Consider the following 25,570-nt stretch of genomic DNA (forward strand, 5'->3'; position numbering starts at 1 on the left):
AAGCAGCAGGAGTGCGTTGTTAAATTAATAATGACACTGGGCTGATTAAAAGAGCAAGTAAAAAGGTGATTTTTTCATGAGCTGAAAGAGTGTTTTGCACCTTTGTTTTAAGTCACGTCATAAAACTACATAGCTTGGCTCAGAAATACAGATTGGATTTTAACTGTGAAGAAATTTAGTGAATCTCATGGGTACGGTAGCATAGTGGTTATGTTACTGGGCTAGTAATCCAGAGGCCTGGACTTAAATCCAGAGTCATGAGTTCAAATCCCGCTACGGCAGCTGGCGAATTTAAATTCAATTCGTTAAATAAAAATCTGGAATTAAAATACTAGTATCAGTAATGATGGCCATGAAACTATCGGATTGTCGTAAAAACCCATCTGGTTCACTAATGTCCTTCAGGGAAGGAAGCCTGCCGCCCTTACCCGGTCTGGCCTATATGTGACTCCAGACCCACAGCAATGTGGTTGATTCTTAATTGCCCTCTGAAATGGCCTAGCAAGTCACTCAGTTGCAAAATCTCGCTACGAAAAGTCATAATAAGAATAAAACCGGACGGACCACCCGGCATCGGACCACTAGGCACCGGACACGACAACGGCAAAATTGGGAGAGCTGTCCCACAGCCTGACATAGCCATACTCACAGAATCATATCTTTCAGCCAACGTCCCAGACTCTTCCATCACCATCCCTGGGTATGTCCTGTCCCACCGGCAGGACAGACCCACCAGAGATGGCGGTACAGTGATATACAGTCAGGAGGGAGTGGCCCTGGGAGTCCTCAACATTGACTCTGGACCCCATGAAATCTCATGGCATCAAGTCAAACATGGGCAAGGAAACCTCCTGCTGATTACCACCTACCGTCCTCCCTCAGCTGATGAATCAGTCCTCCTCCATGTTGAACACCACTTGGAGGAAGCACTGAGGGTAGCAAGGGCACAAAATGTACTCTGGGTGGGGGACTTCAATGTCCATCGCCAAGAGTGGCTCGGTAGCACCACTACTGACCGAGCTGGCCGAGTCCTGAAGGACATAGCTGCTAGACTGGGCCTGCGGCAGGTGGTGAGCGAACCAACACGAGGGAAAAACTTACTTGACCTCGTCCTCACCAATCCACCTGTCGCAGATGCATCTGTCCATGACAGTATTGGTAGGAGTGACCACCGCACAGTCCTCGTGGAGATGAAATCCCGTCTTCGCACTGAGGACACCATCCAACGTGCTAAATGGGATAGATTCAGAACAGATCTAGCAGCTCAAAACTGGGCATCCATGAGGCGCTGTGGGCCATCAGCAGCAGCAGAATTGTATTCCAGCACAATCTGTAACCTCATGGCCCGGCATATTCCTCACTCTACCATTACCAACAAGCCAGGGGATCAACCCTGGTTCAATGAGGAGTGTAGAAGAGCATGCCAGGAGCAGCACCAGGCGTACCTAAAAATGAGGTGCCAACCTGGTGAAGCTACAACTCAGGACTACATGCATGCTAAACAGCGGAAGCAACATGCTATACACAGAGCTAAGCGATTCCACAACCAACGGATCAGATCAAAGCTCTGCAGTCCTGCCACATCCAGTCGTGAATGGTGGTGGACAATTAAACAACTAACGGGAGGAGGAGGCTCTGCAAACATCCCCATTCTCAATGATGGCGGAGTCCAGCACGTGAGTGCAAAAGACAAGGCTGAAGCGTTTGCAGCCATCTTCAGCCAGAAGTGCCGAGTGGATAATCCATCTCAGCCTCCTCCCGATATCCCCAACATCACGGAAGCCAGTCTTCGGCCAATTCGATTCACTCCACGTGATATCAAGAAACGGCTGAGTGCACTGGATACAGCAAAGGCTATGGGCCCCGACAACATCCCAGCTGTAGTGCTGAAGACTTGTGCTCCAGAACTAGCTGCGCCTCTAGCCAAGCTGTTGCAGTACAGCTACAACACTGGCATCCACCCGACAATGTGGAAAATTGCCCAGGTATGTCCTGTCCACAAAAAGCAGGACAAATCCAATCCGGCCAATTACCGCCCCATCGGTCTACTCTCAATCATCAGCAAAGTGATGGAAGGTGTCGTCGACAGTGCTATCAAGCGGCACTTACTCACCAATAACCTGCTCACCGATGCTCAGTTTGGGTTCCGCCAGGACCACTCTGCTCCAGACCTCATTACAGCCTTGGTCCAAACATGGACAAAAGAGCTGAATTCCAGAGGTGAGGTGAGAGTGACTGCCCTTGACATCAAGGCAGCATTTGACCGAGTGTGGCACCAAGGAGCCCTAGTAAAATTGAAGTCAATGGGAATCAGGGGGAAAACTCTCCAGTGGCTGGAGTCATACCTGGCACAAAGGAAGATGGTAGTGGTTGTTGGAGGCCAGTCATCTCAGCCCCAGGGCATTGCTGCAGGAGTTCCTCAGGGCAGTGTCCTTGGCCCAACCATCTTCAGCTGCTTCATCAATGACCTTCCCTCCATCATAAGGTCAGAAATGGGGATGTTCGCTGATGACTGCACAGTGTTCAGTTCCATTCGCAACCCCTCAGATAATGAAGCAGTCCGAGCCTGCATGCAGCAAGACCTGGACAACATCCAGGCTTGGGCTCATAAGTGGCAAGTAACATTTGCCAGATAAGTGCCAGGCAATGACCATCTCCAACAAGAGAGAGTCTAACCACCTCCCCTTGACATTCAACGGCATTACCATCGCCGAATCCCCCACCATCAACATCCTGGGGGTCACCATTGACCAGAAACTTAACTGGACCAGCCATATAAATACTGTGGCTACGAGAGCAGGTCAGAGGCTGGGTATTCTGCGGCGAGTGACTCACCTCCTGACTCCCCAAAGCCTTTCCACTATCTGCAAGGCACAAGTCAGGAGTGTGATGGAATACTCTCCACTTGCCTGGATGAGTGCAGCTCCAACAACACTCAAGAAGCTCGACACCATCCAAGATAAAGCAGCCCGCTTGATTGGCACCCCATCCACCACCCTAAACATTCACTCCCTTCACCACCGGCGCACTGTGGCTGCAGTGTGCACCATCCACAGGATGCACTGCAGCAACTCGCCAAGGCTTCTTCGACAGCACCTCCCAAACCTGCGACCTCTACCACCTAGAAGGACAAGGGCAGCAGGCGCATGGGAACAACACCACCTGCACGTTCCCCTCCAAGTCACACACCATCCCGACTTGGAAATATATCGCCATTCCTTCATTGTCGCTGGGTCAAAATCCTGGAACTCCCTTCCTAACAGCATTGTGGGAGAACCGTCACCACACGGACTGCAGCGGTTCAAGAAGGCGGCTCACCACCACCTTCTCGAGGGCAATTGGGGATGGGCAATAAATGCCGGCCTTGCCAGCGACGCCCACATCCCGTGAACGAATAAAAAAAAAGATCATGGGATAATAGTAAAGTAAAGAAAACAATCTCAGGTTTGGTAGTTTGGCAAAGGGAAGGCAAACTGTGCTTCTGTGAGCGGATTTTGTCTGGAAGTACAACTTTTGTAAAGACCATTTCCTGATCAAAAAAAAGTGAACAAGTATTAAATAAAACTCGTCTCTGCTTGAAAACAGTTCTTCCTGCTTTTCTGTACTTCTTGAAGATGATAGGCTGTATTTAAAGCTAAATACCGCACAAGTTTTTTTCATTTTAAAAAAAAGTACTCATTAAAAGTTTGTTTTCATTTGTTCCCTTTTTTATCTTACATTTCCCCTCGTTTCTCAGTCACCCCTCCCCCTCTGATGCATATCTTTTTCTGAATGAGAAGAGTGGAAAGGTGACTGCTCTTACATTGATGGTCCAACATGAATGCTGCTTTGTGACTGGCCGTTAGGAATTGTGGGAGAGCAGCACAGGTTATCTTGCTCCTAATTTTCCTTTCCTTCGGCGATGTGCCTTGCCTCTCTGGTGTGTCTCGCTAATGGCAGACACTGCACAATAAGTTGGTGTAATTTTCAAAGTGTAAGATTTCAAAACATTTTCCTTCCGTGTTGTTTGTTTATTTGAGCAGCAATTCTGTCTGGTCTACATTTTCCTACCATTTAAAAACATCTAACAAAGACACTGCCACCTTTGTGTCGCAAGATTGAGCCGTGCATCGAGTTACATGGGGCAAATAAGTACATTGAGAAGAAAATAAAATGCAATAATTATTTAATGAAGGGTATTTCCCAAAACTATACAAATTGTACTGAGATTTTTTTTTTCTTTTGAATTGATTTTCCAAAGTCAGTTTCTAAGATTTTTATGAAGCAAGGCACGGATCATGCTGCTCTAAAGTTCAATTGCCAAGAGTTTCTAGCTTTTATATTAAACAGAGTTTACCCAGTCTCGAGTAGAATCCGACTGTGGGACATTCGAGATTAGAAAACCAGAAAGTCGATTTTTTTAAAAGACCTGCAGCTCCAATGAAACTTTGCAATTTTTTCCATAATTGTTCTTTGGTCAGTATTTGTAACTGCAACATTTTTCAGTCAGGGACTTACAGGGGGGAAAGAAATCAACACTTTCTTGTATCTAATACTTTTTTTTCCTGCTTTCCTTAAAGCAGTGGCTCAGGTGCTGCAGCCTTCTCCCCCTCAGCATAGTGGTCATTCTTAAAAGTATGAACCAACACAACAGTGAGTGTCAGCAAACAGTTGTCTGTGGCAAAGATTGGGCAGCGCAGCTGAGCCTGATCCGCTCCTCATCTGACGTTAATGCACATACTTTCCATCAAGGGTCATTAGACAGTGAACAGAAGACGGAACCCTGGCTTGTTTTTTCCCCCCCTTCCTGTTGTTAGACAATAAAATCATAGGTTGCAGCATGGAAGGAGGCCATTTGGCCCATGGAGTCCGTGCCGACTCTATGCAGCAGCAATCCAGCTAGTCCCACTCCCCTCCCCTCCCCGGCTTTCCCTGTAGCCCTGCAAATTTTTTCCTTTCAAGTACTTATCCAGTTCCCTTTTGAAGGCCATGATTGAATCTGCCTCCACCGCCCCCTGGGTGGTGCATTCCAGATCCTGACCACTCGCTGTGTAAAAAAGTTTTTCCTCGCCCCTGTTCAAGAAAGGAGGGAGACAGAAAGCAGGTAACTATAGGCCAATTAGCTTAACATCTGTCATTGGGAAAATGCTAGAATCGATTATTAAGGAATTATTGGCGGGACATTTAGAGACTCAAAATAAAATCAAGGAGAGTCAACATGGTTTTATGTCAGGGAAATCGTGTCTGTCAAATTTATTACAGTTCTTTGAGGAAGTAACGAGCAGGGTGGATAAAGAGGAACCAGTAGATGTAGTGTATTTGGATTTCCAAAAGGAATTCGATCAGGTGCCACATTAAAGGTTACTGCACAAGGTAAGAACTTACGGTGTTGGGGGTAATATATTAGCATGGATAGAGGATTGGCTAACTAACAGAAAACAGAGAGTGGAGATAAAGGGGTCATTTTCAGGATGGCAGTCTGTAACTAGTGGGGTGCCACAGGGATCAGTGCTGGGGCCTCAACTATTTGCAATCTATATCAATGATTTGGATGAAGGAAGCGAATGTACTGTTGCCAAATTTGCTGATGACACAAAGATAGGTGGAAAAGTAAGTTGTGAGGAAGACACAAAGTGTCTGCAAAGAGATGTAGATAGGTTAAGCGAGTGGGCATAAATTTGGCAGATGGAGTATAATGTCGGAAAATGTGAAGTCATCCACTTTGGTAGGAAAAATAAAAAAGCAAAATATTATATAAATGGAGAAAGACTACAGAATGCTGCAGTGCAGAGGGATTTGGGTGTCCTCATAAATGAAACACAAAAAGTTAGCATAGAGGTGCAGCAGGTAATTGGGAAGGCAAATGGAATATTGGCCTTAATTTCAAGGGGGATGAAGTATAAAAGCAGGGAAGTCTTGCTACAACTGTACAGGGTGCTGGTGAGACCACACTTAGAGTACTGCATACAGTTCTGGTGCCCTTATTTAAGGAAGGGATATACTTGCATTGGGGGAGGTTCAAAGAAGGTTCACTAGGTTGATTCTGAGTATGGAAATGTTTTCTTATGAGGAAAGATTGAGCAGGTTGGTCCTATACTCATTGGAGTTTAGAAGAATGAGAGGAGATCTTACTGAAACGTATAAGATTCCGAGGGGGCTTGACAGGGTAAATGCTGAGAGGATGTTTCCCCTCATAGAGGGGAATCTAGAACTGGGGGCATAGTCTCAGAATAAGGGGTCGCGCGTTTAAGACGGAGATAAGGAGACATTTTTTCTCTGATGGTTGTGAACCTTTGGAATTCTTCACCCCCAAGAGTGGTAGTGGCTGAGTCATTGAATATATTCAAGGCTGAGTTAGACAAATTTTTGATCAGCAAGGGAGTCAAAGGATATGGGGAACAGGCAGGAACATGGAGTTGAGGCCAGAATCAGATCAGCCAAGATCTCAATGAATGGCAGAGCAGGCTCGAAGGGCCAAACGGCTTACTCCTGCTCCTATCTCTTTTATGTTCTTATGTTCTCATGTCACCTTTGGTTCTTTTGCCAATCACCTTAAATCTATGTCCTCTGGTCCTTGACCCTTCCATCAATGGGAACAGTTTCTCTCTATCTACTCTGTCTCGACCCTTCATAATTTTGAATACCTCTATCAAATCTTCTTGCAACCGTCTCTGTTCCAAGGAGAACAACCCCAGCTTCTCCAGTCTATCCACGTAACTAAAGTCCACTGAGTTAGGTTGTACCAACTCCACCATTGCACCAGCTGAGACCAGGTAACTCGACACAGACTCGGGGCCGAACCTGGTCTCACCTGTGTGACTCAATGCCAGAGCAGGCTGCGCTTTATTTTCATGATCCATGAGGGAGAACCCATCGAATGTCTTCTGATGCTTCATTTATACTGTGCTTTGCAAATTTGCAATTGTCCCCCGCCCTTTAACCTGCTTCAGCTAAAGACTACACTTGGCCTTGACTCCCTAAGTGCAATACAACAGACGATCAACTAGTACCATTTATATTTGCAAACTGGCTTGTAACGTACAGTATAAATAGCATGGGAGAACTTGCAATTATATGGTGCTTGTCCATTCCAAAGTGCTTCACAGATAATTAAGTACTTTTGAAATGTAGTCACTGTTATAGGCAAATGCGTCAGCCAATTTGTGCACTGATAAACTGCTTTGGTGGTATTGGTTGAGAGATAAGTGTTGGCTAGGACACCCGGAGAACTCTCCTGCTCTTCAAATAGTCCCATGGGATCTTTTCTGTCCACCTGAGAGGGCAGACAGGACCTCGGTTTAACATTGCATCTAAAAGATGGCATCTCTGATGGTGCAGCACTCCCTCAGTACTGCACTGAATTGTCATCCGACATTATGTGCTCGGGTTTCTGGTGTGGGTCTTGAACTTATGATTTTCTGACTGGGAGGCAGGTGTGCTACCAATGAGCCAAGGCTGGCAACAGCTATCAGCCAAGTATTGACGGTACTGGTCAAGCTAACTGTCACCTTGTTCTACCCTCAAATGAATGTTACTGGCTAGTTTTAGATAAGACTGGGTGCTTTTGCTGGCATATGCCTGTCATCTATATGTAAAATCTATCTGTAATGTCACATTATTGCCTGTGATATTAGCTCCACTAATAGCAAAGAATTGTGCTAGCTTTTCCAACCTGTTCATATGCTATGTTCCCATGGACTCTTATGCACCTTCAGAGAGTAAATACTGCCATCTGATCAATGTACATTGTCACGACTGCTGGGACAGCTGCCACCTCTGTGCTTTTGACAGTTATGCACACTACTTGTTATCCATGTAGTCTGTGATATCCTGTCCCAGCCATTGCTTGTTTCAGGATCTTGAACCTTTAGTCCCATGTGGATCTCACAATTCTGGCCTATTTTCCCTTGGACCTAATTATTAATTCATAATATTTCATAGTTTTTAGATCACAATGTTTCTGCTAATATTAACACAAAATTCTAACATTGACAAATTGTTACCTCTCTTTTGTTGTTTCCTATGTTAATCAAGTCTTATTTGTAATGGACACTTTCTCTTCATAAGGTTTTCTTCGGGCTTTACTGATGAGTTATCATTATGGAAAAGTGTAGGTAACACACAAACGCAACAAAAATAAGTTATAGCATGGAAAACTGTGCAAGTCAGTCTGTTATACATACGCAAGCAGCAGAGCTGGAAAAGTTGTACAAAGAACCAGAGGCGACATGAGGGGAAAAAAATTTACGCTGTAAGTTGTTATGATCTGGAATGCACTGCCTGAAAGGGTGGTGGAAGCAGATTCAATAATAACTCTCAAAAGGGAATTGGATAAATACTTGAAGGGGGAAAATTTGCAGGGCTATGAGGAAAGAGCAGGGGAGTGGGACTAATTGGATAGCTCGCTCAAAGAGCTGGCTCAGGCACAATGGACTGAATGGCCTCCTTCTGTGCTGTATTATTCTATGATTCTAACTGTACCATTTCAGTAGCCGGATGTAAGTTCTCCCTCCACTATTCTTCAAATGCTGAATTCCTGGCCTCATCCAAGGCATTTGATGACACCAAAGATAGAAAGAAAAAGAATGTTGCAGGGCATATCAACCTCTGCCATCTTAGTGCCCAACTCATAAGAGACATTAGCAGAAGACTGGGAGAGATTCCGGGTATGAAAGGGTTGTCTTATGAGGAAAGATTGAACAGGTTGGGTCTATATTCATTGGAGTTTAGAAGAATGAGAGGAGATCTTATTAAAACATATAAGATTCTGAAGGGACTCGATAGGGTCGATGCTGCGAGGATGTTACCCCTCATGGGGGAATCTAAAACTAGGGGCATAGTCTCAGAATAAGGGGTCGCCCATTAAGACGGAGATGAGAAGGAATTTCTTCTCCCAGAGGGTTGTGAATCTTTGGAATTCTTTACCCCAAAAAGCTATGGAGGCTGAGTTATTGAATACATTCAAGACTGAGTTAGACACATTTTTGATCAGCAAGGGAGTCAAAGGATATGGGGAAAAGGTGGGAAAGTGGAGTTGAGGTAAAAATCAGATCAGCCATGATGATCTCATTAAATGGCGGAGCAGGCTCGAACGCCCTAATGGCCTACTCCTGCTCCTATCTCTTATAATCTTATGGTAACAACAACAACTTGCATTTATTCGCACTAATGCAGTTAAACGTCCCAAGGTGCTTAATGGGAGCGCAATAACCACCATCTTGTGTTCTAAGAAGAGAAGAGAGGGGAGGAACTTAAAGGAGTAGGGAGACAAATAACTTGCAAAATGGTGAAAATAGGAAGAATTAGACATCCACTGATGAAACGAGCTTCGTCCAAGAGATTTAACATCGCAGATCTTTTAAATCCCTCTTGAAGTGGGATTTTAGTCACTTACATCCATTGGAAGGAAAGCTCCAGTGAACAACAATTCAGGAGAGCCTATTCCTTTATTGTTCTTATTTGATGTAAAATTGCTTTCAGACTCCAAGCTCCTTGTATGTAGCCATTCAATGTCATTTATGTTTGGCGGCTTGTGCTCTGATGATGTATCCTGCAAGCATTTCCATTTAACTATTGTAAGTAGATGCCTGCAATGCAGTCAGCACTATTTCCTTCATCATTGTTCCAGATTGTGCTAAAGACATTCAAATCTACTTCTGCCCAATGCTGGCAGACGGACGCGATCCCAACGGGAGACATCATTAGAGCTAGTGCTGTCAATCAAAATGTTGCTCCTGATCAGACTGAAGTTGGGAATTAGGCATTTGGTAACCATTCTTTTCTTCACTCCTCCAGGGGCAGAAAAAAATGAAGATGAAGGGATAAAGTGCATTTAAAATGTTGTATCGACCCCTTTGCTGGAGTTTCTTTTAAGTTAGTCTAATAAGTAGCATTGTGTTTAGATTTATTTTAAAGAAAAAATTATTTTAGTGGGCAGCACAATAAACCATCTGTTTATTCTACAATTTAATATCCTTCACTCTGTTGAAAGTCCTGGGCCTCCCTTTCTTCCACTTGATTAAATTCATTAGTTGAAGCACAGTCACTTCAGCACTACCGTTTCCCCAAAGCATATCGCTGTCAGTCCAAGTTTTAACAGGATCATTATCTGCTAAGGGATATAAGGGTACTGCAGATTGCTCTTTGGGGCTCAAACATGTCTAAGACAGACAGCTGTGCAGTCTTGTTGAAAGATGTGTTGAACGAGAATGTTTTGATTAACCAAATCCACATCCCAATTTCCCACACTAAATTTCCATAGTTTTTGCTCAGCATAATAATTAAATTCAGTGATTGAGGAGAGGGTACTATCACAGTATTTTCTATTCTGGTATTTCTTGTAGTGTTATAGCAAACTCCAATTTGTCAATGATTAACTGCTGCCGTTTTCACTTATATACTTTGATCTGAGTGACCATTTTTGCTTTGTTTCTGGATATTACAGTCTGTCTCATTTAAAGAGTTTTCAGTAAACCTGAATATTTTTTCCTTGTAACCAGAGATATATTCTAAAGCACATGTGCATTGTATCCTTTTTCACCATTATAGTTGATGCTGGTTGCTAAGAATTAGTATTTTGACTGTGGCCTTTTGAAAAACCCTTCTTAGATTTTTTTTTTGGTCCTAATACAGTGTGACAATTTTTCACATGTAATTAGGTGATTTGATCAGCAGTAATGACTCACAATGAGATTCCCCAGAATGTGCTTCATGATTATTGTACAACTTTTTTCTGGTTTTGGATAGTTAAAATTCTCATGAAAAATGGAACTGCAACCAAATCAGTACAAAAAATGATAGAACCTCTAACCAATAGCCACTATCTGAATTTTACCCCCAGGAGTGCTCATTAGTGAATAGACAGCCTTTTAGAAGAACATTGAGTCAGACAACAAAACAACTGCTTGTTAGAAAGGTGAATGTGCTGTGAGGCAATGTGTTTGTGAAGAATGACAGTTTTCACCTTGTTTATGCACAGGAATTTGCTGTTATTATGACAGTTTCTTTTGTAAAAGTGTGTTGCTGCTGCTTCACAGTTACAAGAAGAATCACTTTACAGATAGAAACTGCAATTATTAACTGATTTCCTCAAGTCGGGGCAACCCAGAGTCTGTTGCAGTGAAGTTGTGTCCTCTCAACCACAAAGATGTAAGTTCAGCTTCCAGCTTTGACAGTCATTCATGTTCAGTTGCCTTCACCGATGGAATGAGTGTTACCAACTCTTAGATCGAGCTGCTGGTTGGAGCAGTTAGAGAAATTAATCCTTTGATCTTGGGGGAAGAAAAACACTGATGGAACTAACTCTGTCCTACACAAATAACAACCCTTCTTGAGTGAACTTGGGAGTTGTAAGGACAACAGGTCTGCAGAAGATAATAGCTTGGGGCAACATGTACTCACAGCGAAAAGAGAAAGTGAAGTGGTAGAATGTAACAAAGAGGATGGGATTAAGGTGGAGACTTTTTTTGTATTTATGCCAGGTTATGCTGAACAGGCATGAAACAGCTGCTTTCTCTGCATTCTGAGGCCTACTAGTCAGAGCACAGTTCCTGTCCAGAGTTTCCAGCTGAAATCACTTGAGACACAGATACTGGCTATTGCATGTTTACTCATCTGTAAGAATGCTGACAGCAGGCATTTGTAAATTCCCACAGTTGGCCAGTATTGGACATAGAACAGATGCAGGGATTATTGGGCTGATTCTGTGAGGCTTTAGGTCCATGCCTGTGGAAGTAATTCATTCTTAAGTCATGGACAGAACTTTCTGAAATGCACTTTACTCAGGAGTCGCGGACTGCAGGTTTCATTGGAATAATATTTCATAAACTGGCCTCAAACCAGATATTTCCTTTCTCGGCATCTACTTTAACTGATTTTTTTGTTCAGAAATCAAGTAATAAATTTGCGCAATTTAAGATAGTAAAACATTGGAGAGCAATAGCTGTGGGTCTGAGGGGAGGGAGGGTTTGCTATAGCCACCAAAAAAAACTGGTTATGCAAACAGGTACTATGTAGCAGACCCATGTATATAATACATAAAAATATTAAATGATTGTCACACGATATTGTCTGTCAGAGAGAAATAACTTGCATTTATATAGTGCCTTTCACGACCTCAAGATATCCTAAAGTGTTTCTTAGCCAATTAAGTACTTTTGAATTGTAGTCACTGTTGTAATGTAGGGAAACGCACCAACCAAATTTTGCACAGCAAGGTCCCACAGATGGCAATGTTGTCCAGGACACCAGGAGAACTCCCCTGCTCTTCTTCGAATAGTGCCATGGGATCTTTTACATCTACCTAATATCTCAATAACAACAAAAACAACTGGCATTTATATAGTGCCTTTCATGTAGAAAAACATCCCAAGATGCTTCACAAGATCAGACATAATAAGATGCCAAGCCAGAGAAGGAAATATTAGCAGTGGTAATCAAAAGCTAGGTCAAAGAAGTGGGTTCTAAGAAGAGTCTTAAAAGAGGAGAGGGAAGTCAAAGAGTTGGAGGGGTTTAGATGGGGATTCCAGAGTGTGGGGCTTAGATGACTGAAAGCATGGCTACCAATGGTGAGGCACAGGGAGGGGGTATGCACAAGAGGTCACACTTCTGGAGTGGAGCTTGACCTTTTGACTCTGAGGTAGTTTTACGGGGTAAACTACATCAGTGGTTTGAGTGTTCTGCAGATGGTTTCAGCAAATTCAAGAGAGAGCGAAGCACTTTTATGGGTGAAGAAGTAATTGAGAGCTACAAGAGATAGACTACCAAATGGTACTTTATTAAATGTTGGGATTAGGCAGATAGATCACAATGGACTTTTCTAGTCTGTATATTTCTATATAATTGTGTGTTCTTTATATCCTGCTTCAGCTTCTTAGCGCTAATTACAAGTAAATATCCCTTCTAACCAACTGAGGAGCGATAAAATGTAACCGCTATCATATGTTTAGCAGTTTAAAAAAATTTGGTATTGAGTTTTTAGTGACATCAAAATTGTGCTGATGCTGGCAGAAAGAAAGAGAAGAGGCAAACTATGATATCTGCGAGAGGTCACTGTATAAATTTTACTTGGGAGGGTTGATAGATGGATCCAAGAGTGATGCACGAAAGGGGAGAGGATCCAACATGTACTGGAGTACTGATACATTTGTGGTGTCGTTCCCAATCCTTGAATATCATTTAAGTGCGCCCACCCAACATCACTTCTGGCAGCAAATCCTAGAAGGGGTGGGGAACCGGTGTACATCCAGTGGAAAATCTGCCCTAGTAAATGTACAGCTGACACAGAAGCTAACTGACTAATAGCATCAGTGTAGGATAACTTCTCGCAAAATGGGTGGGCATGATCCTGCCTGCTGCTGAATCCTTGTTTTGTTTCCAGGATATTTGTTCGTAAGGGTCATAAATGTTTGCATATTTCTGCAGCCAGCCATGTTTGTATATATTAAATAAGTTACCTTACCTTTCAATCTCAGTATTTGTTTACCCAGTCACCTTGTTGGCAGCCAGTTAACCTCATTCTAATTGATGTCAACTGTAGAAAATAGATAGCAAGTCTGCTGTTACTGAGTAAATGTTGCCCAGTTAGTTTGTGGCGGTATATTTTTTCTGACATTTAAGTATGGCACTTTGTACTGCGGCTTTGGATTATAAAGAGTGTAATTACACCAGCAAGAGACTGCTATTTGCAAAACTATTTCTTGACCATCGCCAGCTGAGCTCTATGGCCAGAATTCCCACGGTTGCTATCACCCTCCTCAAGTCAAATTTCATTTTATTGAAGGATGAAAGTATCAAACTACAAAACATAACCACTTGAACACAAAGGAACTGGCTCAAACGTGGGAAGATTGTTCAAAAGCAATTACCTTTGAACCAGTAGTCTCTGAAAGAGCTAAACACCACATTACTCCCTCCCCTCCCCAACTGCCAGTGTACCAGTGCATTATGACACAATTGTGATGATATTATCCATATAAAAGGTAGACTTGTCAGCTATTTCATTTCCCTTTATTCATAGCAACGATTTAAAAAATTTAACAACTGGCATTAGTTCTTCCCCATTGTATAAATATGTTGCCACACAATGTGATCCCATAGCCACACACATATACTTTCTAACAGTGGTCACTGGATACTGACCAGAGGAGAGACCCTGCCTGATTTTTAAAAATCTCAGGAATGCTATGGCTACCTGTAGCATCTGTACTACTGCCTTGCCTCAAACCAGTTATCTAATTGGGAATTAAACCTTGCCCGACTGTTCATGTACAAACTGAGACACTGAGAGAGCATAATCCTACTTGTGAAGTTAGAGATGGGGTTGCTGGATGATACGAAGATTCAGCACCAGTCACTTGCTAAGAGATTTTAGCTACAAAGTAGTTGGGCTTTCATTGCATTACACATGTCTTTAAATTGAATATTTTAGTTCTGTTCTTGGTTCCTTTACCAGTACTGATGAGACATTATCAAGGAATAATGACCCAGGCATGGCTGATCTTTGAATTTGACCATGCATTAATTAAAACCCCTCAGTGGCAAGAAAACCCCCTGATCTAACGCTGCGAGCATCATTCACTCTGTATTATGGAATAATACTGAGTATATCCGTTTATTCTAAATACAATTGCTGGAAATGTAGTTAGTGAGAAGACAGTAATATATAGCAGCGATTCATAATGTATGATTCGGTCCCTCAGGAAATAAAATAACGATGACATCTTAAATCTTGAATGTTGCAGGAAATTCCAGTTCTACATTTAATTGGTGGAGGAGCTTTTGAGCATCTGAGAATACAATTATAATCATATACAGCAGATTTTTAAAAATTATTATAATAGGTTCTTTGTGGTATCCCAGGCATTATTTTACTTCCTGGTGCTGTAGCGTTATCTGCCACAGATTAATGAACAGACAGTGCCAACAGGTAAATTTAGGTCCCAGTCAGGTAAGTCAGTCAGACCTACAGCTTACATGAAGAATGCATTTATAGCCTTATATCATATTGTTTTATAAGCTGCTAGCTTTTTGGCCCCGGAGTATATCCAGTCATATATTTTTCAGAGAACTACTTCCTGTCTCTTTGGATTTGAAGAAGAAAATAAGTCTACCTTATGCATGGTGTTACGTTTAGGTCCATGGACCAGGAAGGTCCCAGATTCAATCCCTGGTCTGTGTGAATTAGCCATTCTCAGTTAGGGCAGTAGTGGAGGCACAATAGTTGTCTCCAGCATCCCTGGGCTAAGGAGGAATAAAGTCTGTAAGGGTCCCCAATGGCAAACCAACAACCCATACTGGAAGTGTATTTTTCTGCGTCAGTTGAAGACAGAATTGAGTTTGGATTGCAGTAGCCCCAGGGTCAAGGTGGCCTGTTGTTGCTTTGAGGTCACGGATGGAGAATGGAATTTTGGCAAGTACTAGAAGGCCACTAATGCCTGAGGAACTATATCATCATGAGTTGCCATTTTCAAGCGAGGAGTGGTGTCATACGATGAGAATTTATTGACCATTTTTCTACAGAAAGGTTTTGGAAAAATATTTACTTTTAAGTGTTGGGGTTTTAAAGCAAAATGCATTGACACAAGTTATGGTGCTCAGCATGCGTTGTCTGGGAATAGGCCTTCCAATTGGGTGATAAACAGGGGGCAACAAAAACACAGACAGACACACAAGCAGTCAATCAGGCCCAACAAAAGCTGAAAAATAAGTCAGTTTTTAAAAAAAAAACAGAAAGCTGCAAAGGTAAGGTTTGACCAGACTCACGTAGAATGCAGCAGGTTAGTTAGGAGTTATTTTGTTTGTAAAGTAAGATGACTGACTCACTGAAATGGGGGAAGTGTGGTGTGTTCATTATTTTACATTATTACACCAAGATAAGTTGCACTGATCGAGTCAGATCATAACTGTTGTTATCTATGTTCATTTGATGTGAAATAAAACTGCTTAATGATTCCAGAGATGCTAAATTGCTCCGTCTGCCCTTTCAGGGACGTAAAAGATCCCATGGCACTATTCAGTGAAGATCAGGGAAATTCTTCTGGCCAACATTTATCCCTCAATTAACACCACTAAAATAGTATATTTGGTAATTTATCTCATTGCTGTTTTTTAGGCCTTACTATGCGCAAATTGGCTGTCATGTTTCCTTACACTCTAACAATAATTACACTTCAAAAGTACTTAATTGGCTGTGGAGGGCTTTAGGACACCGAGTTCATGAAAGGTGCTATATATATATGCAAGTTGTTTGTTTCTTTCTATCTGGCCTTGACCTAGTAAGTGTTTCCTCAGTCTGCCTTCGAAAAGTTTGAAGAAGAACACGTGCAAAAGACATGAATATCCAGTATAGATCACAAGGGGATCCTATTGTTACACCCCTGGATTACACTATCATATAGTTATATATTGGGTAGTATATGCACACCACTAAACATAAAACCCTAAGACTGCTTTACAGGAGTGACAAGCAATGCAGTATAGAATAAGAATATCTAAGGCAGACCCTAAACATGTAACAAGGGGTAAGGGGAGAAAATTGGAAGACAGTTTTTTTTTAAACTGCACTAAAGCATGGTGTTTAAGTCATATCTTCAAGTCTATTTTGGACCTCAATAAATGTTTACAAGGAGAGCTCATAAAACTAGACCGAAGCATGTTAGCTCACTTACCAATTTTTTTGGTGAACAAAACACTTGAACATATTTTAGAAATCTATAGTAAATCAGACCGTGCTAATATAGATGAGACTCCATATGTAATTGCATCATTTTTTTTTAGTAAAGCATAATAGTATAAGTCCAATAACTGATGCACAAGCATAATGAATTTGCTGGGTTTTACAGTATTTTCCAAGTTGAATGTTGAACTGTCTTGTATTTTGTGGGAGAGATAATTATTGCCAGGCACTGAGGGATTAACATTAGTTCATACTTTGCATGCAGAATGAATACGAGATGAAGAAAGATATGTCCAGAGCTTGTCATTCTGTCATTGTCATTAAAATCTCTACTTTGCCTTCATAATAGAGTTGTTACTCTAACCTCCCAAAGGGAACATACTTGGTTATAATCTTGGAGGGGGAATGAAAGCAAAATGTTGAAGGCTCAAATTTAGTGGTGCATTTCCTGGAGAATCCCCTGAAACATTTTAAGTTTTTATATTAAAATAATGCATTCTGGTTAATTTTAACCACTTTTGAACTTCACAATTGATAGATTTTTTTTTAAGAAAGAAAAAGCAAAAGAACGTGTAGATTTTCAACACGCCACCCAGACCATTATTTCCTCAACAGTATCTCTGTCACTTCCAGCCCCCAGCTTGAATTGAGGGAATCACTATTTCTTCCCCCCCCCCCCCCCCCCCCGTTCCCCAAATTATAGCTAGCACTCTTCTTCCCACCTAGTTCAAGTTGGCAATCTGTAAAAGCACTCTACTCCCTCTGGACCCAGTTTTTAGAATCAGCCTCTCCGGTGGAGCGAAGGGAGTGGAGGAGGCCAGAGTTGGAGGAAAACGTACAGTTCTCGGAGGGTTGTAGGGCTGGAGGAAGTTAGAGAGATAGAGAGGGGCGAGGCCATGGAGGGATTTGAAAATGAGGATGAAAATTTTAAATTGAAGGTGTTGGTGGACCGTTAGCCTATATAGGTCAGCGAGCACAGGGATGATAGGTGAGTGGGACTTGATGTAGGTTAGTATACGGAGAGTTTTTGATGAGCTGAAGTTTAGGGAGTGTGGAAGATGAGAGGCCAGCAGCAGTTGGGTTTCGACAGGGGCGGAGTTAAGTGATGTTACAGAGGTGGAAGTAGGCGGTCTTTGTGACGGAGAGTATATGGGGTCGGAAGCTCAGCTCAGGGTCAAATATGATGCTGAAGTGTGAATGGGTAACATAACCTGTCCCTGTACCAGGCTTATTTCAATTATAGTGTTGTAAGTTTTATCGCTTATAGTCTGGAGAGAGGGATAATTGAAATTTAATCAATGCTGTATGATTGGTCCTGTTTGTGTATGACTGACGGTTCCTCTTTGAATTTGACTGGTGGGATATTCGTAATCCCGGACGTCCTCATAACACGTTTCTGTGATATAAAAAGAGTGATTCTGTTCAAATAAGACTTTTTGAAGAGGCGGTTTGAAACAACAACAACTACTTACATTTATGTAGCGCCTTTAACGTAGTAAAATGTCTGAAGGCGCTTCACAGGAGTGTTACCAGACAAAATTTGACACCGAGCCACGTAAAGAGATTTTGGGACAGGTGACCAATAGCTTGGTCAAAGAGGTAGATTTTAAGGAGCATCTTAAAGAAGGAGAGGCGGAGAGGTTTAGGGAGGAAATTCCAGAGCTTAGGGTCTAGGCAACTGAGGGCACGGCTGCCAATGGTGGAGCGATGGAAATCGGGGAGAGGCCAGAAACATCCAATCAGGTTGAAACTCCTGAAAGAGAAAAAGTCATTTGAATTTTCAAGGAACAGTGTAGACTGATTCGGCTCCCACACTAGTAAGAAATTCTAGGAAAATAAATTGTATTCTTTAAAATTTATTTACAAAGAGTTAGCTTAGTTCTTAAAAATACTGTCTTATTATTGTATCCCCTATGATGAAAGAATGTTTGCTGTAAATATATGTGGTAACTGTGTTAAATGATTGTTACTTATGTGCTTCTCATCTTTTGTTGAATAATTTTTTAAAATGTTTTTAACTTAAAAGAAAGTCTGATGTGATGCGTTGATTTCAAAGACTGAAGTGAGATGTTTTGGAGGCATAAAATAAGTCTAGTTAGCTAAAAGCAGTTATCAGGCAAGGTTAGCTGTTTTCTTCAACAGGTTCTGAAAGCTTACCCACATCTCAAGGCAAGAAAACACATTCTTGAAGTTAAGGGGAGTTTGGGCTAACCCATTAAAGTGATCTCAGATACAAGAACTGAAATAATTTAAGATAAGAAGGTTAGAAAAGATCCAGAAAATAACAATCATGCTAAATAGCTCTGAACACTTATCAATCAGGAACTGTGTATTTTTTTAATCAGATAAGGCATTGATTCCATTTCCTTTTACCCACCCCCCCCCCCCCCCCACCTTGAATGTATTAACTCATGATGAGGTACCTCACTCTAGTGACCATTTTCATGTATGATCATAGACAGTGAGTTTTAGGGTATTTGTAGCTGGACATTACAGCCAATGTCGATTTTTTTTTTTTCTTTCCCCCTCTCACCGGACCTCCGCATACACCCTTTTCGCAGAGGTCACTGGACAGCAATGAAGAGTAGGATGCCTACTGATTTTTTTTTTTTAAGTGAATTAGAGCACTATCACTGCAGCTTCAGCTTGGACCTGTTGGGCCAAATGGCCTATTTCTGTGCTATGCTCTATATAATTCTGGATCAGCTAATTTAGCATACACCATTGACTGAACCTGGGACCTTCCTAGTCTGTATAGCTGAGTGCCACCCTAGGCAGGGCACTTACCACCTGTGTCTGAAACAAAAAAATGCTTTGTCAGTGTAGTGAGTTGTATAATTTCAAACTGCAGTATAATAACATCTGCTGCATCTGAAATTATTGCACAGTCAACAATGATTTTTGAATGAACTGATCGGAGCAAGATGTTCCCAGAACTTAGCTTGCTTACTCTGCAACAATCTCAGACAAAGGACACAGCCTTGATATTTCACTGTAAAATGTGCCACTTGTGGCTTTATTTTAAGTTTATCCATATATTCTCATGGGCCTTGGTCTCCAAGACTTGGGTATGGTACAGCACAGAACAAATCTGTCACACTGTTATCATTGAAGGGTTTATCACCTTACAACTGACAAATGAACTCTTAAAACACCTGCTCATCGGTTTAGTGTGAAATAGATAAAGGCACTTTGTGACTAAATTAGGATAAGCCACCTATTCACCCAGTTTAGACTGTTTGAAAGAATAAAGAGTCCTTTTGAGTGGGATGTGGAGCAGTCAGTAGGACTGCTGCACAAAAATAACAGCCCTCACCTTTTGTGATCTGTTCCATTAACTCTTCCACGCACCCCCTCCACCCCCCCCCCCCCCCCACCCCTGCAAATACCACTACTTTTGTAATGGATGATGAATACTTCATGTTTTGTTCTCTCTTTGCAGGCTGGGATGATAGTGAAATGTGGGACATTCTGGTTTGGACTACTTGTGGTGCCCATTGCGTGCCTGCTAAAAGATGTGGTTTGGCGAGCGTAAGTATAACCGAACTATAACAACAACAACTTGCATTTATATAGCGCCTTTAACATAGTAAAACGTCCTAAAGCACTTCACAGGAGCATTATCATACAAAATTTGACACCGATCCATGTGAGATATTAGGACGGGTGACCAAAAGTTTAGTTAAAGATGTAGGTTTTAAGGAGTGTCTTAAAGTAGGAGAGAGGGGTAGAGAGACGTAGAGGTTTGGGGAGGAAATTCCAGAGCTTCGGGCCTAGCTGGTTTAAGGCACAGCCACCACTGGTGGATCGATGAAAATCGGGGATACGCAAGAGACCAGAATTGGAGGAATGCAGAGATCTCAGAGGGTTGTTGGGCTGGAGGAGGTTACAGAGATAGGGAGGGGCGAGGTCATGGAGGGATTTGAAAACAAGGATGAGAATTTTATAATTGAACAAGATAAAGATTTGACTGCCTGAGGCATAAGGCTGGTATAGAAAGTCACTATTGGTGGTATTCTGTCTTTATAACGGTAGACAGGTCAGACCAATCTTTGATAGATGAACCCTCGTTAAAAGGCATTAAGTTCCAATAGTGTACATAGAAACACTGTGCCATGCGGAGTGCTCTGAACCATATACTGCAGTTATGTCTAGCTTTTAACACTACCTGGGGAGACCTCATCCCCTTGTTTTATGTCAGTGCATTGTGTCCACCAAGACACACATATTTCATGTGGTCTAAAGTTTTGCTTTTTAAATTTCTAGATAATTTGAGCCTACAAAGGAGGTAGATTGAAAAAGAATAGATAGTGTTATAACTGATGAACAACATTTTCTTTTAAATTGTAAATGCAACATTAAGCTTTGTTCTTCTTTGGGGGCGGGGGGGGGGGGGTTCACAGAATGCTGTATTCACTGTTTTACCAAATCGGTTGCTTATGCAGAAGTTTTGTTTTGCAGGTCTTATTTATCTTGGGACTTTTAAAAGTTATTTTGGTAGCTTAGGCAAAGGCTGCTTAGGTAGGACATGAGGTGATCTGCAGATAATAAGTGTAAAGAATCTGCATATCAGTTCTTGTGCTGTACCAGAAACTGCTTGGGTCTGTGAGTGCACCTTCAAGTGCTTTGTTGTGAAAATTCATTGAGGGTTCATAGTGGGGGCTAACTTCACCAACCTCCTTCCCATCCCACTCACCCCACTCTCTACTGCCCTCTTGGACTCTTCTGGCAGATCAACAATTACTGTCCCTCTCTACATATCCCTTCAAACTGTCTGCACACTCATAAACAAGGCCCTTGCCATCCATGACTGCATTTACGGATGGCAGTATTAACATCCCGGCTTTGGCTGAAACCTGGCTCATGGGAAGTGACACCTTGCCCCTTTCTGAGGATAGAAAAAACTTCTTCAGAGAGTTGTGTGGCTGTGGAATTCACTTTCAGGGTTAGTGGTTGAGGCAGAAACTGTCGATATTCAAGATTAGATTGGATAGATGAATGAAGAAAAAGGGGTTGAAGGGACATGGGAACAGGATAGATAAATGTGATTAGAACTATTTGCTCACTGGATGGTAAACACCACTACGGACTGAGTTAGGCCAAATGGCCTGTTTCTTTGTTGTAATTTCTATTTCTAAGTAGTTCTGTGTGTGTTTTCTGTCTTTGCCCATGTGTTTGTATGACAAACTTTATTTAAATTTCCATCCAAGTAAGGCAATGACAGTTATACATATCACAATTTCAGTACTATTGAAGCATGTATAGCATAAGCCGTTCATGATGAGGTTTACTTGCCAGAGCAGAATTTCACTTGCTGCAGGAGTTCCACTGTATCAGGTCAGATCAAAAGAGAGGGAGAAAAGAATGGTAATGGCTCTACTTTTGCAGCTATCACCAACACCATAGAAAGTGAAACTGCTTCTGGTTACCATCAGTAGTACAACACAGGACAAGCAGACTGTAAAACACACATTCAAACTGAAAATCTGACTGAAAATACTGAGGTAGAAGTCCAACAAACAGTGTAAGAGTAGCACTTCACTTTAAGCAGGTTGAAATTTCATGATAATAGGGGTGTTATTTCAATCAAAGTAAGTGAATTGGGACATTGGAATTTGTTTTAATAGCAATGGAGTTTCACTATATCTAACTTCATTCAGTGTATTTCACTCTCTACAATTCAGAGAAAATGTATTCCATGTGTATAATTTACTGGCAAACTATTCCGATTGAGTTCAACATGTTTTCTCTCAACTTTTAGTATTTCATCTGTTTTCTGCCTGATGTTGCTGTTTGTTTTGTGTGAAATATTAAACTCCTGAAACCTTTGTGTGCTCACCCAGAGGCTGGCATTCTTACCGTAAAACTTTGCTGGAGGAGGTTCAGGAACTAGAAGCTCGGTCCCAAGATCCATCAAAGGCGGTACTTCGTGGTATTAGTGCAAAAAGGTAGGACGAGTATAACAACAGTGATATAGACACTCTGTTTGACTAAGCCAAACCAGCACTTCTGTATGAAAGGTTTGTTCAGAAGAAGAAAGCAGGATTTGTGCATAAACATTTCTCCTGTTATGGCACAGGGACATTTTAGGAGAGTTGGGAAATTCTATTGCACAGACACAAATATTGTTCTCATTCTCCTCCTCCCCCCCCCCCCCCATAAAGTAGCAAAAGCATGTATGAGTAAAGTTAAGAGAAGAATAACGCTGGGAGCGTGGCATTATATAACTTTTGGTTTATGTTTGCACAGAACTTACTTAGAATTATAACAACATAAGAAATAGGAGCAGGAGTAGGCCATATGGCCCCTCGGGCCTGCTCCGCCATTCAATAAGATCATGGCTGGTCTTCTACCTCAACTCCACTTTCCCGCCCAATCCCCATATCCCATGATTCCCTTAGTGTCTAAAAATCTGTCGATCTCAGTCTTGAATATACTCAATGACTGAGCATCCACAACCCTCTGGGGTAGAGAATTCCAAAGATTCACAACCCTCTGAGTGAAGAAATTTTTCCTCATCTCGGTCCTAAATGCCCCCCCCCCCCCCCCCCATTATCTTGAAATTATGTTCCCAGTTTTTGGACTCTGCAGCCAGGGAAAACAGCCTCTCTGCATCTGCCCTGTCGAGCCCTCTAAGAATTTCATATGTTTCAATGAGATCACCTCTCATTATTCTAAACTCCAGAGATTATAGGCCCGTTCCATCCAATCTCTCCTCACAGGACAACCCTCTCATCCCAGGAGTCAATCTAATGAACCTTCGTTGCATCACCTCTAAGGCAAGTATCCTTCCTTAGGTAAGGAGACCAAAACTGTACACTGTACTCCAGGTGTGGTCTCACCAAAGCCCTGTATAATTGCAGCAAGACTTCCTTACTCTTGTACTCCAACCCCCTTGCAATAAAGGCCAACATGCCATTTGTCTTCCTAATTACTTGCTGTACCTGCATGTTAACTTTCTGTGTTTCATGCACAAGGACATCCAAATCTCTCTGAACACCAGTTAATAGTTTCTCACCTGTTAAAAAATATTCTGTTTTTCTATTCTTCCTACCAAAGTGGATAATTTCACATTTCCCCACGTTATACTCCATCTGCCACCTTCTCGCCCAATCACTTAACCTGTCCATGTCTCTTTGCGTCCTTCTCACAGCTTACTTTCCCACCTTGCTTTGTATCATCAACAAACTTGCATACATTACACTCGGTCCTCTCATCTAAGTCATTGATATATATAGTAAACAGCTGAGGCCCAAGCACTGATCATTGCGGCACCTCACTAGTTACAACCTGCCAACCTGAAAATGACCTGTTTGTTCCTACTCTTTGTTTTCTGTCTGTTAACTAATCCTCAATCCATGCTAATATATTACCCCCAATCCCATGAGCCCCAATCTTGTGTAACAACCTCTTGTGTGGCACCTTATCGAATGCCTTTTGAAAATCCAAACATACTATATCCACTGGTTCCCCCTTATCTACCCTGCTAGTTACACGCTCAAAAAAAAAACTCTTAATAGATTTGTCAAACATGATTTCCCTTTCATAAAAACATGTTGACTCTGCCTATCATATTATGATTTTTAAGTGCCCTGTTACTACGTTTTTTTTATAATAGATTCTAGCATTTACATAGAATTACATAAAATTTACAGCACAGAAGCAGACTGTTCAGCCCAACTGGTCCATGCCGGTGTTTATGTTCCACACGGGCCTCCTCCCACCCTACTTCATCTAACCCTATCAGCATAACCTTCCATTCCTTTCTCCCTCGTGTACTTATCTAGCTTCCCCTTAAATGTATCTATGCCATTTGCCTCAACTACTCCATATGGTAGCAAATTCCACATTCTAACCACTCTGAGTAAAGAAGCTTCTCCTGAATTCTACCTGAGGAAACTCTTCTCCATAGTTTTGCCTGCTCTATTCAGATTAGTAAACCATTCGCTGCATTTATTTTGCACCATTCAATCAGAAAATGATTTCCCCCTGCAGTGTATTGTTAAAATCTCTGCTCTCTTACCACCATCAATTTGTTCAGAATACATTTGCTCTGTGGATGGAATTCAAGACTCCTTTTCCTCATGTTTTTGTTGTAGCAGTTAATCATTTCACTACTCTTTACAATTACATTTGTACATTTCTGTTTTTTATTGCTCTGATGCCAGTATGAGGGTTGTGGTGTGATGCAGTAAAATTCAGGAACAACCTTTACATTTTTGATGTGTTTGTCTCTATACAAAAAAAATCTTTGTGCGGGTGTATAATTTAAAATAGGATCTCTTCATTTTGTATTTGTTTTTCTTAATGTGGAATAATTTATATTGTGAATCACAGACAACGTATTTCAAACAATGTTTTCGGAATATTGCACCTAAATAGAATCAGGCCACAGTGCTATGGAGTGGTAGAACACAGGTTTAGGCCTGCATATTCCAATTGTGTACCATGTGCAGAGGTGCCTGTTGGAAGGCTAGCAGCTTCCCAGCAAGCATGGGGAGAAAATCAGAGAGGCAGTCTCCCTGCTCTACCTCCTAGCAATTGCGAAAGAAATGGTTAAGGAGAAAAGTAAGAAATAAAATGAACCATGCCTCAGAAATTATATTAAAAATAATTCAAAAGAAAAAATACAGCACCTATTTCTTCGTCCAGCTTGGATTCTCTAAACAGAGTTCTGAACACAGGAATTTCTGGTTTGTAGTACACATTTTTAATATCACCACCCTTTGATTTTTGCAGTAATTAATGATGATGGAAGTTCTTACTTTAAAACTCCAAGGCATCTCTTTCCTAAGACATTTGAATAATTCTGCTGTAAATACAGGATACTTGACAGTAGCAAGTATGACTGGCTTCATAACACTGCACTAGCAGGTCATGTGGGCTGGCTCAAAAGTCTGATAAACACTATTGCAT

General features: G+C 41.7%; 1 protein-coding gene across 2 annotated transcripts in view; it reads left to right on the top strand.

Moving 5' to 3' along the window:
• Positions 1-25,570, top strand: part of atp8a2 (ATPase phospholipid transporting 8A2) — a 450,298-nt gene that overhangs the window by 394,858 nt on the left and 29,870 nt on the right. For both annotated transcript variants that reach the window (XM_067986025.1, XM_067986027.1), the window contains 2 exons: positions 20,097-20,185; positions 22,498-22,602. In XM_067986025.1, coding sequence (XP_067842126.1) covers positions 20,097-20,185; positions 22,498-22,602 — 194 coding nt within the window. The remainder of the gene's footprint in view (positions 1-20,096; positions 20,186-22,497; positions 22,603-25,570) is intronic.

Source organism: Heptranchias perlo, chromosome 6 (genome assembly GCF_035084215.1).
Source record: "Heptranchias perlo isolate sHepPer1 chromosome 6, sHepPer1.hap1, whole genome shotgun sequence".
In the NCBI taxonomy this organism is placed as follows: Eukaryota; Metazoa; Chordata; class Chondrichthyes; order Hexanchiformes; family Hexanchidae; genus Heptranchias; species Heptranchias perlo.